We start from the raw sequence: 16113 nt of genomic DNA, 5'->3' as shown, positions 1-16113 counted from the left end.
CCAGAAAGGGATACCTAGGAGTGTAGGACATACCTTCACCAGGTGAACATCCTGTCTGCTGAGTTGATTTTGAGACAGATACTCCCTGTTCACTATCCATGGATGTCTCAACACTTGAACTGCTGTGAGACGCTGATGAGGGTCTACATGAAGCATCTTAGACACAATATCCTAGGTTTAAAAGGAAGAATAAAGTTAGAGGGAAAAAGTAATTAATAGCAGTGCAGATTTAGTAGGATCTTCTCAATGACACAGTCATCACCAGCCTGTACAAATGAGACAAGGCTGCATTTTAGAATTGCTGTATATTTTTTAAATAAAAAGTCTAATCTTCAAAATGCTCAGGTGTAACATCCAATTCTCAAATGATAATACAACTGAAAGATAATGTGGCAGGTATTCAGCTTACTGAGTGTTAATAATTATGGTGACTACATAAAGCAGATAAACTGCCTAGAGAGGATGCCATCTGGAGGCAAGTAAATTACTAGAATTAATTGCAGTTTTGTGACTGAATATATCATTGTTTTTCCATTCCATAATGCCAGTTGGTAAAACTGAAATCTCCTGGAGGAATACATAAACTGTGTCAAACTTTCTAATTAATGCCAGACAATTGGAAGCTCAACAGCTTTCCTGCCCATTCCCCTATCTCACAGACCAGTGCATAGATTCACACCCAGAAGTCACAGCACCAGTTTGAATTCCAGCTCCTGGGATTTCCAGGCTTTGTGATAGATGTGTGGCCTCAACTGCAGGCAGGAGTTAAAAATGCTAGTTTAAAAACTGCCTGCTCAAGTTTAGCTTTGAGGATCAAAAAGGTGACTCACATATAGACCATGAGTTTGTGGCATTGATTACCCTGCACTTCTTGTCAAAGCTCAGTTGCGCGACAAAAGAGCTGCAAGCTAATTTGAGAGTATGCACAATTGAAAATGCTACGTTATGCCTTGGTTTAATTAAAATAACTACTAAAATTCCAAACACTGTATCATGCAGAGTGGTATGAACAAACAAGCAAGCTCTTATTTCACAGGGCACTGAGAAATAACCTTTCTGAACCTCTCTAAATTGGCTACAACTGCAGACTGCCAGTCCATTTAGGAGGATTGCAAAAAATCTCAGGAAGCATCCACTGACCTTTGCAGTATCTGACACTGAATCCCAGTTTCCTCCAGTAAGTGCATATTTGCCACTGCCAATCCTGGCCAGAATCTCCTCTGGGGTGTCATCGGGCCCATTTGCAAAAGGAGTGAACCTATTAAAAACAAAAGTTTAATTTGCAGGTATTTGACTTCTAGGATCTAGTGATAAACACCATAGATTTCAACAGGGATTTTCTTCCAGAGTGAACTGCAGAACATGGTTGCTTCATTTTCACTCAAAAGATGCAGTGCATTGTCCCCTCATATTAAGTTGTTTTGCAGAGGAAAGACGTTACATTTTTTTTAACATAAAATTTCTATTATGCTCTCAGTTTTATTGAAGGCAATATACTTTTATAAAACTACACAGGCTTTTACTTTTTCTGTATTCATTTTGACTCTGTTTTATCCTTGATAGAGGAACCTTCATAATGGGAATAAAAGGTAAAAATAATGAAGGAGAAAAAATCATTTCTGAAATAAAAAAGAAAAAAGAAAAAAAAATCTTTGCAATCTATTCTGCAGTCCTTTGTTAATCATAACAAGCAAGTTTGCTGGACAAAACAAATTTTATGCAATAGGTAATTTAAAAACATCCTGATCTAGCCAGTCAGAAATCAGTAGTAACATATACTCAGCTTTACAAAATCAGTGCCACAGGGCCCAGATATTTTTTCTTCACAGACTGACAAGTGATCAGATTTTGCAGCTGACGAAAATATACCAGGCCAAAATTTATTCTGCAATGTTAAACAGCTGTCTACTTTTAGAAGGGGTATCTGGGATTTGTATACCTTCCCTTCCGTCTGTCTTTGCTGTCCTGGATATCCATCAGTTTGGTTCTTCTGCTGTTAAACAGATACTGGGATTTGGCCACAGCTTCCTATCCCCTTGTTTTGTAAAAGCACATTCAATTTCTCATGCTGTATTTTCTCATTTCCACCAATGTTTCAGATTTCACAAAAATTCAGCCCAGAAAGATGCAGGCTGTTATTCCATTCCCATCAAAGAGACACACTGAGAGTTCAGGACTGGCTGAAACTCCAAAGTCGGCCATTCCTGGCATTAATAGTATCCCAGACCTGTGCTCCAGCCCTTCATGTCTGAGCCCTCTCTACTCATAGCAACACTGGGAGGAGAATGACATCATGGGTGCAAATAATAGTCAGCTCCTACTGTTTTCCTCTGTTAAGGAAGACAAAAGCATTCACAATACAGTGGTGACACCTCAACTGTGTGATTTGTATTTCAGATTTGATCTGAAATACATTTAGAATCATAGAATCATAGAATGGTTTGGGTTGGAAGGGACATCAAAGATCATCAAGCTCCAACCCTCCTGCCACATGCAGGGCTACCAACCTCCATTTGGATATATATTTTTTAAGAACCACATTTTAAAACAAAACATTTTGATTGTATTGTCCTGTTTTTAGCTGAGACAGCCCCATTATATTTCAGATAATGTTGAGCACAACTGTACTCAGGATCGAAATAGGGCAGGAACTCCTGGCACCTCTTCTATAGTTCACAAGGCAAGTGACACAAATAACACAGTGACAGGACCTGTTTGTTTTCTGCATGAACTTAGGAATACAAGTTTCTTGCCACAGCTGAACAATCATGAAGTAGACTAAAGAGCTGCAAGCGGTCACTGCAAAGTTCCAAGCTGCACCGATAAATAGGATGTATATGCACATATCATAGCCTGCAGCCAGCAAGAGAAATGAAGTTCAGGGGCCTGATAAATCCAGCTTGGATTTGCACATGGTGTTTCCTATTCACTCCAGCACACCTTATTCTTATCCCACACTGGGAATTATTTCACTCTTTCCCTCAGTCTTTTTGCATCAATATTTAGCCAACCCATTATTAGGTTTCCTAATCCAAATATCCCCCAAGAAGCTCCTGCTGCCTGTTCCTGTCCTTGCTGGTCTATTTACTTTGCCTCTTCTGCAGCATATTTTTTCGAATAGCATCTGAAAATGATGTTTTGTTGTTTGTTTTTTTTTAGCCTTTTAAATTGCTCAATAACAACAACCATAGGAGAAGAATGAAGCTGAAGAGAATATATGTATTAATAGAAACAAATATATCTCTTCTTATGGGTAAGGTGGCCATGATTTGGCATACACTCCAACACTGCTCTCCCAGTGTAACACTTTCACACAACTTAAGTGGTCAGTGAACCTTTTGGGACTTGAAGTCTCAGTGAACATTTATGGGCCCAGGATATTAAAAACCTAAGCGGCTTGTAAAGTGTCAAGGACATTCCTATGTTTTGGAAAAATTTTTTCTAATTCTAGGTCTTGGCATCTGTTTTCTTGCCTCTTACAACTGGAGAACATCTCCCAGAATAGGCCTGGCAGTTTGCTGTCTCTATCTTACACTCCTTTCTGGCTTAATCACTGCTGAAGTATACCCACTGGAGGAAAACCTCTCAACTTACCCTGCCAGCATGGTGTACAACAGGATCCCCAAGCTCCAGATGTCACAGGCTGCGTCATAACCTTGGCGCTTAAGGACCTGTGTGAAGAAAAGATGGATGAAAAAATACAAGTTAATCTGATTCCTGAATTTTTGCTTCTGTGTTGCAAAAAGCATTGATCAGAGGTTGTATCAGGCAACATTTCCAGGGCTTGCACTAACACCTGGCTTGAAGAGGTGTCTGCTCAGGAGACAGCTGTTGGTAGCAGTGTGGGGCACAGAGGGGCTCAGACCAGGGTTGTTTGGTCAGTGTGCAGGCCCATCGTTACAGGGTCTGAGCTGGAGGTGGTGTGTTGGCCTTCAACATCAAAGCAAGGCAACCCTCCCTACTTTTTTCAGTGTTTTAAACATTTCTTGAAGAAAGCTCTTAATACTCCTTAATGTGTCCTCCAATCAGAAAGGTCACCAAGTTCACCGTGGATGAATCAAGCATAGGGCTAACTGACAGTGGAAGCATGTCTGAGCTTTGTTTGGATCTGATACAGCAACTAGATGCATAAAACTCATATTTTATGTCATACTCGTACAGATACATTACAACTGCAAAGAAAGCTAAAAGGCTTATCTTACTTCTGGTGTAAGCAAAGTGGCAGCATTTAGATGGGGATTAACAACTAATGTGTGAAAACTTTTCCACACAGAGAAAGCAAATTTCATGATATTCGGCAGAGATCTGAGAAGGATCAGAATTGGTACAGGATGGACAGTTAGACGAGCAAGGATGTAATTTGAATTTAATCTATGCAAATGCATAACAGAAGAAACCTATGTTTGAGTCCCTGCAGGTCCAAGTGAAAGTAAAGTCAACGACTGACAAGCACTGCTGCAATCACGGGAAGAGCTGTGTTTCTCTTTGGCTCAGAAAGACTCATGAGCCACCTCCAGAGCTTCTTTGTTCATAAACACAGACTACCATTCTGTTTACTTAACTTCAGTTCTGACACACAAGAAGAGTTTAGTACCCTTCTGGTGGATCACATGCATTATTATTATTATTATTATTATTATTATTTGCAAAACGCACAAAAAGGAAATGTACAAATTCAGCAAGTCTTTCTCTGACCTGGTTATTATCCAGTAATGATGTCAGCTATTTGAAGTTTATCACAGAAAACATCAAGTATTGCTGGAAAAAAAGTTTCAGAAAATGTTGCCTTGACAAATTTTACAAATGATGAGTGGTAAAGCAGCCATCTGCCATGCTGCTAGGAGAACATCTGCCACACTGAAATAATATGGAGAGAAAGCACACTTTCTCCACCAGTGACAAAGCTGGTAAAAATCCTCTTCTACCTTTCTCTCCTGTGCTTCATGTGTTCTCTCAGGCTGTTTTAATTGTTCCTATGTCTTTAGTTCGTGCATTCATTGCTCCTCTACAATGTTAGAATTTATGGGAAAAAAACCCAATCTTTTCTATTTGTCAAGCTCTGTTGCTTCTTGCTTCATATGTGAGACTGAATACCCAACATTTATCCCTTGGTGTAGGCATTCTTGTTGCTACTTAAGCAGTTACATTTTCATTGCTATCACTGTCTTTGTCTTTCTCAAATAACAAAAGGACAATAGAGTCAAATACAAATGACAGAAAAATTAGGTAGTGATGAAATTTAGAGAAGAAGGCTATTAAGCAAGTATTCACACAGCCCCAAAATGATGGGCAGGAGTTGCTGCATGCTATCATTCAATTTGCAACAGCTCTGCAAGACAACAGGGACATTGACTCTGTTCCATCTCCTAAGAAAGCTTTGATGGCAGATACTTCTCACCTGCAACAACATCACTCCATGGATAACAACAGCAGGCAGTGAGTTACTAGTGACATTGCTTTTCTAAAATGTCTCTTGAAGACTTTTGCAACTGTTGTTAAAGGAAGAAAATGAAGTTGGCAGGATCAAGTGCTGGAAATTTTGACCAAAATGGGGCTTTACGAGGGGAAGAGGGGGAGAGATAATTGAAAGATAACTTGTGTCCTAGAAACAAATCTAAGTGAAAGCAAGAAATCTAAGTTTAATGAAAGAGCTTTGCAAAAGTTTCTGCCCACTAACAAGGCTCTGGTTCTAAGAGAAGGCTCTGGAGAGAACTCACTGCGGCCTTCCAGTACTTGAAGGGAGCTTATAAGCAGGAGGGGGACTGACATTTTTCGTGGTCTGATTGTGAAAGGACAAGGGAGAATGACTTTAAACTGAAAGAGGGTAGATTTAGGTTAGATGTTAGGAATAAATTTTTTACTCAGAGGTTGGTGAGGCACTTGAACAGGTTGCCCAGAGGGACTGTGGATGCCCTATCTCTGGAGGTGTTCAAGTCCAGGTTGGATGGGGCCCTGGGCAGCCTGATCTGGTGGGTGGCAGCCCTGCCCACAGCAGAAGGCTGGAGCTAGATTTTTAAGGTGCCCTCCAACCCTAGCTGTTCTATGATTCTCTGGTGAACTGCTGGAGAATTTAGGGTCTAGGTCACCTAAAGAATTTGGTGGGATCTGAAATATATTCATGAGCTGCTTTTTAGCTCCACACATAGCAGGGTGTTGTGGTGCCCAGAATCAAACTTCAGCTGGATTCATTCAGTTGTGATAATGGCTCAGATGCTTCTCTAAATTCCTCCTATTTCTATGCATTTTGATTTATTGGATTAACAGTGTTATAAATACAGGCTTTTCTCAGCTGTAACACAAAAAGGGATGGATATGGGCATTAAAGATAATAATCTTATAATTTTTAATGAAAAAAAAAAAAAAAAGAGTTCAAAGATTTTGGAGGAAATCTGCAGAATGAAGTCCTTTTAGTTTATGCAAGAGCTCAGTAGACTGCTCACTCCCTGTTCACTCTCTGCAAACGACATTGCTCACACTAGGTGGCAGAGTGCTTCTTTCTTTCTGAGAACTTTCAACTTACCCAATATTCTCATCCGAACTACAAATTAAATGTTTCCACAATAAAGCAAGACTCAAGTATGCAAATATGTCATCAGCCCTCTGCCGCTATCCTTTTGTGTCATCATTTGGTCTGACTTCCTGCCTTCTTGGTCCGTGTCACCAGCATATTGCAGATGCTGCAGTGGGGCTCAGAAAATGCAGAAGCCAGGTCCAGGCTGGAGGGCAGCATTATATCACAAGTAAAATGTAAAAGTAGTGAGGCTCTATGTAAGCTCTCTGTCAGTTCCAGTAACATTTCAGTTAATCTCAGACATTTCCTGCTTTAGTTGGACTTGTCTTGCTCATCACAAACAACCTGGAGAGTGAGTTCTGCCTTCAGTTCAAACCAGAAGAAGCTAAACTGAAACAGCACTGGGCTGACAATGTTTGTGATTGCAGACACTGAAAAAAACAGCCCATCAGGAAAAACACCTACACCTATTTTAAGCACATTGTATCTTGGAGAAAACCTCAGTGCTCTAAATCTTACAAATGCGATTAATTTTTGATTTTGAAATTAAGCATCTGTGGGTGCCACAGATCTCTCATTACTCATTTTGATACAGTTCATATAGCTCATTCCAGTATCTAAAATGAAAAAAACATTCAGACAGTGATAAAATAACAACCCAATCTGTCTTGGCAGTGGAAGGTTTTTTTAACTGAAAAAAAATATCTGTTTGAATTTATACTGCCCCTGGTAATACTACCAGATTCTCTTTCTGATGCTGGATCCTTGTATCTTGTGGCATCATGGAAGGATCATGTACAGGAAGATCATCCCATTTTTTACTTCTCAGTTGCATCCATGCAGAAGAGCATTGGGTGGAGGACAGTTATGAGGAAGAAAAAGAGAGAGGAGCAGCACCCACTGGCAATGCAGAACTACCACTCCCTGGATGTGGAGTTTATTTTGCTTGTCTCTGTTTTCACATCTGTAAAAATAGGAAAGTAGCCCTCTCCTCCCTCACACAGTTGTTGTTAGCTCTGGTAGTGATGGGAACCTCAATGTATTGCAATTCAGCAGAAAAGGGCAGGTCAGTTCTGGGTTATTACTTGCATCAAACAGTGTGTTTCTCCATGAGTAGCTCGGCAGGGTATAGTAAGAGAAATGATATAAGAAGCCCAGAGACTTGATGCCATGAAGAAATTTACTCCTTGTTTCCAAAATGAGAGTAAGGACAGACAGGGAGGCCTGGGAGAGAGGGGTTTTGGATTCATAGAATTTTCCTATCTTTACTATTAGTCTCTGTATCCCCCGTAACAGTGAGATCAGTTCTTGAAAAGATCAGGAGGAGAGATGTTTCAGTGTCTCAATTAAATCATTGCAAAGCTCCTACCAACTTCATTGTTGTAAGGATTTCATCCACGGGTATTTCTTTTGGGTCTTACTCCTGATATTAAGACTAAAAACAACTTTCCTGAAAAAACTGACAGGAATAGGAAACTTCTAGTAATAAAAACTGTGAAAGTTCCTATTGCTGTGTATCTGCCCTGCTCCTCTTTGAAAGGCAATGAGAAAAGGGTGAGAGGGACAGAGGACTTCTTTCTATGTCATAAGTGTTAGCCGCAGCTTTGAAATGTGATCCTACCTCAGGGGCGACAAAGTTGGCGGTGTAGCAGGGAGTCATGAGCAGCCCGTTCTCTGCTCTCAGTTGCTTGGCAAAGCCAAAGTCACAGATCCTGATGGAGTCTGGGTTTCCTGACTCATCCATGTAGAGGATATTACTTGGCTTCAAATCTCGGTGCACCACCTTAATGAGAAAGCAGTGAATAATGAGTAAGGAGAGGAGGAGCACACAGGATTGGCTGCCATGTCTGGTTTGTTGTTTGAGTAAGTCAAGAGCTCGCACACAAGATGTTTCTGTTTTGGAGAAAAGCTGCACAAAAACCTCAGGTAAATAAAGGAGAAAAAAAAGGTTTAAAATCTGTTAAAATAAAAAAAGAGTATGCTTTGCAACCTCTGCTGAAATATGATGGAGCCAGCTGTTCTAAGGGAGGGCAATCTTCTTGAGGGCAGTCAAAAGGGCTGCTGTACAAACACACTGGCATCAGGGTCTCTCAGATAGCCCTGAAATATTCAGCTGTAAAGGTCACAATGAAATCCTGCCATTGGAGGAAAGGGTCTTCTTGTGACATAGAAGTGGCTAACATTTAAAGAGTAGGGCTACTTTTCACAAAAATCTTCCCTGTAGGCACCCAATGCTGCATATTTTACAACAGGTACTGCATTTCTGTGGTGGGAAAACAACCTTTACTGATTATACAACTGGAAAACTATCATGAAAACATACCAGTCCAAGCACAAAATATGCTTGCTTTAACCATGAAAGGAAAAAGAATCAAATATTTGACTAGTTATCCAAACTGTTTGTCCTTGAAAAGTGGAAGAGGAGAGGAAGCTTGGATTTTAAGTCAGCTTTCCAACAGCATGTCAGGAAACTTTCACATCAGCTGCTCAAACTGCCATTTCAATTTGGAAGCTGAGCATTTATTTTCCACCGGTCTCAGATAGATTTCTAACTGACTCAGATGTCCCATTGGAAAATCTGATAAAAGATACTGCAATAATTATTGCAATAAACAGAAAGGAATAGCAGTAAACAATTACTATTTCAGAAAGATATCTGAAAATCATTATAGTTCAGGGATGAAAACACCACTTTGACGTACTGCAGTTCAGATGCAAAATGACTAGAAAGGCTACAACCCTATTTTACAACTCAAATACAATTCTAAATGTGGAAAAAGAATGAAATATAACTTCACTGAACTCTGCTTTTTCGGGAAAAAAATATATCTATATTTTAGAGAAGGATAATCACAACCATTTGCTTTTACAAAATGTAGGAGTTTACAGAGGTTGCTGCAGAGAAGCAAAAAAGTAATGCTTACCCCCTGGGAGTGCAGGTAGTCCACAGTCCTGGTGATAGTGCACAGCACAGCGCTGGCCTCTCGCTCTGAAAAACACTTCTGCTGAAGAATGCGGTCCAGGAGCTCTCCTCCCCGCATCAACTCCATCACCAGGTACACATATTTCCCATCATCATAGACCTGTGAGAGTAATATAATAAACATATATTTTGGACTCAAGCTTCATCTAACTTGGTGAAGGTCGGCCCTTTAATCAGCCTATTGGCTTGTAAGATGTTGGAAGAAGAAAATGTCAGCTAATGCATGGGAAATGTGCTTCTTATGCTTAACATCAGAAAAGGCAACTTTATAACACAACTTCCTCATCACTTTTTTCTTGTGTCTGTAGCAACTTGCTGGTGTGTCCATGCAGAAACTCAGCCTTCCTGATCTGCTATCATGTCGGCAGAGTAGACCAAACTGCTAAAAGCAGCACAACTTCACACAGCCTGAAATGTCTCCTGGCTCTCACCCAAGCCTCCTTCCCCGTAATATTCTCTTTCCCGTTTTACCGAGTAATGTTTGCCATTTTAAATACCAATATTTCCCTTTGACTCATGATCAGCTAAATGAACTGTATTATACTGTTGGCCAAGACCTGCTTCCAATGATGTCATAGAGTTTTTATTTGCAGTTCTGGTGAGTATATTGGCATGAGCTATAACATGTACTTATTTTCAATGTCAATTGAAAGGGGGAAAAGACATTTCTTTGTCTAAGTTGGAAGATGTCCGTTTTCATGTCATAATCCTTTATGTAGGTTGAAATAATAGACAATGTTACAGTCATCAATGCCAAATGCTTTTGGAAAGGAATATAATTTCTCTTTTGCACAATTTTAAGATACTTTAATATTTAGGAACTGGGTGAGATTTTCTTGGGGTAAGTGATCAAAAAATGTGTATAGACTTCTGTAAGGTGTGAACCATAATGAGTTATTGGCTGGGAAATTACTGGAAAGTACTGCAAAACAGGTGTATTTTGTTGTTCTCCAGCATGGTGCAGCTTTGATTTTTTCTGCAGTTGATTAGACAAGACTTGGAGAGTGTACAACCTGACTTGTTTTTCCATTTGTTAGCCAATAATTTGTTAATGCCTTGTTTTTTCCTTGACTTCAATGTGTCTTGTTTTAGCTCCAAACTTAGAGAATTTTCCAGATAAGAGGTGAACCTGATCCTAAAGTGAAAATTCTTTAATATTGTAGTGCTCAGTGAGTACTCACATCTTTAAGAGTAATGATGTTTGGATGCTGTCCATATCGCAAGAGAATCTCTATTTCTTCAGAAGGGTCTCTCTTGCTCTTGTCAATTATCTGGAATAAATAAAGCACTGGGTGGTAAAATACCAGCTAATAGCGTTAAGAACAAAACAAAACTTAGATTAATATCTAACATTCTTTTACTAATAATTTTTCTAGTAAAAGCCAGCTCAAACATGTAAAAATGATATTTGAAAAGTCATGATTGTCAGGCAAAGTCCCCTGATGACTGGAAGAAAAGACAGTATCACACCCATTTTTAAGAAGGGTAGAAAGGATGACCCAAGAAACTACTAACTTGCCAGCCTCAACTCTGTGCTAGAGAAAATCACAGAACTAACTTTCCTGTGCTAAGGCACATGGAAGACCAGGCAGTGAAACAAGATAACCAGCATAGTTTCACCAAGGGCAAGTCCTGCCCAACCAACCTAGTGGCTGCCTATGATAGCATTATTGCCTCGATGGACAAGGGAAGAGCCACCGATGTCATCTGTCTCCTCAGTAAGGCCTTTGACATGAACCCCCATAATATCCTTCTCTCTAAATTGGAAAGATATGGATTTGGCAAGTGGCCTGCTTGATGGATGAAGATCTGGTTGCAACAGTGTGCCCAAAGAATGCGGGTCAATGGCTCAATGTCCGGATGGAGATCAGTGATGAGTGGTGTCCGTTAGGGGGCAGTACTGGGACTGATGCTCTTTAATGTCTTCTCAGTGACATCAACAGTGGGACTGAATACGCCTTCAGCAAGTTTGCAGATGACACCAAGCTGTGTAGCAGAGTTGACACACCTGAGGGATGGAATGCCATTCAGAGAGACCTAGACAGGCTTGAGCAGTGGGACCACGAGAACTTCACAAGGTTCAACAAAGCCAAGTGCAAGGTCTTGTAGCTGGGTCATGGCAACCCCTACTCTCAGTAAAAGCTAGGGGATGGAAGGACTGAGCACAGACCCACCGAAAATTCTCAATCAATTCCCAATCTTGCCCAGTCAAGAGCACTGATTAGTGATTCTCTTTTGCAGATGTGATAACTACAAACCAAAAAAATAACTGTAAAATAACCCAAAGAAGATACACTTCAAAATTCAAATGTAAATTCACAGGAAGTAGCAAAAAATTTGTTCTACTAGGAACTCATTAGGAATGAAATATTTTGGTAAGAATTTCTTATTTCTAGAAAACAGCAGCAATGCATTCGAATAACAAGTTTACAGAAGAATAATGGGTGACATTATTAAGAAACTCGCAATTCCATTATTGGATGTGAAGGCTTCCAACCTTAAATGTGATTAGCTCTCTGTAAGAACTCAGCACAGAGCACAGATTCAATGCTTGTTTGAAGAGCCTCGATTGCAATGTTTGAAGGGAAATGTCTTTTTAAAAACCTCTTTTGTTGATGGAGATAAATGCTTGTCTGTTTTTGCATGCAATTTCAATGTTTAATTATGGTGATACACATTTAAGTACATATCTAAAATTTAGTGCATCAGTCATATTAGTGCATACATCAGAGGTTTTGTACTCCTCATGATTGACATGCATTTGTACTGATAATGATGATGGTAGTTGCTTGTAGTTGCAGTATGCATCTGAAGCCATATGAGTGATTTAATTCTGCCTGAACAGCAGTGTGACAAGTTCAAGTGCAACAGGGAGCTGATCCAGGGAAATGGCAGTTGTCCACCTCTGAATAAATGAATGTAAAAATTCAACAATGCAGAGAGGAGAAAATCCTACTAGACTTCTCCTTAGAATAATGTTGTTCTTCTAGTTCAGTACAGACATTCTCAAAAACCCAATGAAATCCCTCATAAATAAAACGACAGTGGCCGAATGTGTCCCACTCAACCAATAAATAACATATAAAAAGATACTCGGGACCACATTCTTGGCTGGAGCAAACTAATATAGCCCTTGTCAAATTAATGGAGTTACATATATGTGTGCTCGTTAAGATCTACCTGCCTCCTACAAACCAGCAGAACAGCAAGTATTACTGCTACTGTGGGAAGCACCGCTACCACCATGGTGCTGCAGCAAGTGACATATTCTGGGTTGTTTTTCCTGTGAAAGAAGGTATCTAGGGCTGTGGAAAACTTTAAGCAGCCATTAATAAGGCAGGAATATAAGTACATATATACTGCCTAAAAAAAAAAAAAAAAATCCAAACCAAAATTAGTCCTAGCTATTGAAATAAAACTCAAAACATAACCTGAAGCAGTCTGCTAGTGATTTAGTAGCAAGACAATATGTAATGCTTCTCAATCCCAACATGCTTTATAAATATTCATCTCAAAACAGTCCTTTTAAATACACAGAACTTTTACTTCAGTACGTGCAGAAGCTGTGACTACATGGACAAGCTGCCCAAAGCACCCAACCCACCACTGCAGAGCCCCCATTGGGCAGGCCCTCGGCTGCCTCTCTGCAGCCCTGTGACACCATGCAGTCAGGATGGTTGCCACCACTCCACCATTTTACAATTGGCTAGAAAGGGGAAGGCTTTAGTGGGAAAGGAATGATGTCACTCAAATGACATATGTACTTCACTTATGTGACATTCACATAAAACCAGAACATTGGGTCCCATCCAGCCAAGGAAACGAGGCATGTGACACTCTCCATTGTTGCTCAGACTACTCATTATACTAAAATCTCAATGACTGACACTGATCCTGTCTTCCTGGTAATGACCACTCTCATTTACCCAGATGGTTATTTGAAGGAGCTTCAGTGTGAGTAGGGGCAAGGCTGAGACAAATAGAACCATAGTCAGCACCACGGGCAGAGGCCTGAGATGTTCCAAAATCTTTGTGAACACCTCTTCCACAGCCTTCCATGTTTATCCATGCGCACATCTGTAGATCAGTGCCAAGAAAATGAAGCAGCCTTGACAGTAACTTGAGAAGTGTTCATTAAGTCAGACTTCCTGATTGCTAGAGAAGGTGAGGGATGCATCACAAAGCAGGTGCTGAACTTCCTTCTGGGAACAATTTGAGGTCTACGCTCACCAGCCCCTCCTGGGTCCCACGGCTCTGCTCTCAGGGGGTTGGTCCCAATCTCCTTTCCAGTAGGCTTTCATCAGCAGCAAACCACTACCATAACAGACACAAACCAGGCACTTTGCTTTCCACTCCACTTTCCACTTTGTTAATGGATCTTCCTCCTGCTCCTTCTCTGGAATTTAATTAATCCCTCATTTTTAAAGTCCAGTTCTATTGTCAGTCCCTAAGCATGGAGAGGTTTTATCTCTGCCCACAGAATTATCCAGTGGAGACTGTGTGGACCAGACCACAGTACTTCAGGTCCATCTGATGTGGCCATGATCTTCAAATGCGATCTGACACATCTCTCAGAGCTACACTTTCAGAACAGCCTGTTGGCAGGTACTCTGCTCCAATAAAGGCCAGAAACTCTGAATTGTGTCCTACCTATACACTGAAGGCTGAAATGCTAGAAAAAAAAAATGCATTAAATGTTATAGGTATAGATACAAATACTGCTGTACTCCCAATGAACTCTTAATCACCTAGCTTTTAGCTAGGCTATTTGACTTGTAAAATTTCTTGTGAGACAGAGTATTTTCCAGTCTCTCATTGTTTCCCCTGAGATACTGCATCTTGCATGAAGGCAGCCTCTTTCCTATTCGTCTCTTATGGTGGACCATGAACCTCCTGCAACTCCTTGCACAAGGAATGATCTTCCTTGAGGAAAGTCACTGTGATTTGAACTCAACTAAATGTATGTACACCCTCCATTACAGACTTCAGGGAAGGTTTTCTCTGCTTCCAGCCCTGTGGTAATATGCAATGCTGCTATTTTTCTATTTCACTCTGTAGATGTACGGGGAAGAAAACCAACTCGGAAAAACATCATAACGTATAAATAACTGAAAATGTAACAGAAGTTCTATTGTACCTTGGAATAAAAGAGCTATGAAGTAGAGAGGTTTACTGTTGTCCTTTAGAAAAATAAGAAACTGATTTTTCCGGATGTATTGGGCACTCAAGGATTGCCTACAAACACTGTAATAACTGGAGGAAACAATTTCAGAGTAAAATGGGCTCGACACACGCAAAAGTATTCTTTGTTCAGCTTGTTCTAATGGTGATTTTTTTTGCGTTGTTCCTTGGCTAATGCATTCTTTGTCTATTTTACTGACCTGTTGAAAGAAAAGTTGTATTTTCTTCTGTGGAATTCAGGGTAAAAACCTTATGATATTTTAAAATGAGTCAAGCTCCATCAAGGGATAATACTAAACTCTTTCTCTCTTAAAGGAGACAGGATCAGGAGATAATATTTTCAAAATCCTATTTAGTATGTCTGGCCAGTTTTCACAAGTGCCGTCACAAATCCCCTGCATGGAAAAAAAACCACCTGATTCTTCCTTACTGATGGGTATTCAATGTCTCAGCTTTGCCAGGTGTACTGTTGAGTATAAAAAAGAGCATCAATACAGTTCTGTGTGAGTGGGTCACTGAAAATGAGCAAGTACAAAATATACAGTAACTATACAGAGAGTATACATTTGCTGTCTGCAGTTTTGTGGAGGTATTTTTGTGTCTCTGACTGTGCAGATGAATTTCTTCTTCTGGAGCTAGCTATGCCATTAGCAGATGTTACAGTCTTCAGCTGTCTGATACCACCCACCAGCTGGGATTTATAGCCTTCATAGCCCTGCCAAAGAAATGGTATGTGTGAGCACTCCCTTATCTGCTTTGGGCAGAATTAGCCTTGTTAATGCAAATTGCCTTTTTAAACAGCTGAAATTAACCTGGATGACCTTGTGCAAGAAGGATGACTGTTCTTTACACAAAGTTCTCCATCACTACACTTGAGATACTGGAAAAAGGTAAGAGGTAGGAGGTGACAATTTAACTGCTTCTGCTGTCTGGAAAATGAATAAACTAAAAGAAAAGGTAAGAGAAAAGCAGTTGTGTGAGAATGAAGACTGAAAAGAAACATGAAATGCAGTGATGGGAACAGCTCTGATACTGGGCTTAGGAGAAAGGATGGGCTCTGGCCAGGGTAAGCTGGAGCGAGAAGCAAGGAAACTGCTTGCTGCTGTTTGAGTCTTCCTGTGCTGGGGAAAAAGGTCTTTATACATTTTTAATGAACAAACAACTGCATTAAAACATTTGCTTGGCTCTCGCTTCTTCCTCTTAAGAAATGTGGGACATAAATGTTCTGCCTAGTCATGTCAATCAAAATGGGCCATCTTCCTCAATTTCCCTGGGAAAATCAAGCTAAACGTGCCAATACTGGCACTGTGGTTTAAGCCTGTGAGTGCCATTACCATAGGCTCCAAAAAATAAGAAATCAGTTTTAACGTATTTATTCCACTGGAAAACTTCCACTTGCAGTGGATCAACCACAATCAACAATAATCAGGAAGCATTA

General features: G+C 40.2%; 1 protein-coding gene across 3 annotated transcripts in view; it reads right to left on the bottom strand.

Annotated features, from left to right (window-relative positions):
• The window catches only part of RPS6KA2 (ribosomal protein S6 kinase A2), a 155968-nt gene that overhangs the window by 2109 nt on the left and 137746 nt on the right, over positions 1-16113 (bottom strand). For all 3 annotated transcript variants that reach the window (XM_090135532.1, XM_090135533.1, XM_090135534.1), the window contains exons 15-20: positions 10676-10765; positions 9436-9594; positions 8133-8294; positions 3595-3671; positions 1141-1258; positions 34-171 (exon numbers count right to left, since the gene is read on the bottom strand). In XM_090135532.1, coding sequence (XP_089991658.1) covers positions 34-171; positions 1141-1258; positions 3595-3671; positions 8133-8294; positions 9436-9594; positions 10676-10765 — 744 coding nt within the window. The remainder of the gene's footprint in view (positions 1-33; positions 172-1140; positions 1259-3594; positions 3672-8132; positions 8295-9435; positions 9595-10675; positions 10766-16113) is intronic.

This window comes from Phasianus colchicus, chromosome 2 (assembly GCF_987193195.1).
Source record: "Phasianus colchicus chromosome 2, bPhaCol1.hap1.1, whole genome shotgun sequence".
NCBI lineage: Eukaryota > Metazoa > Chordata > Aves > Galliformes > Phasianidae > Phasianus > Phasianus colchicus.
Note: the sequence above shows the minus strand (reverse complement) of the source record. Positions and strands in the feature narration are given on the sequence as shown.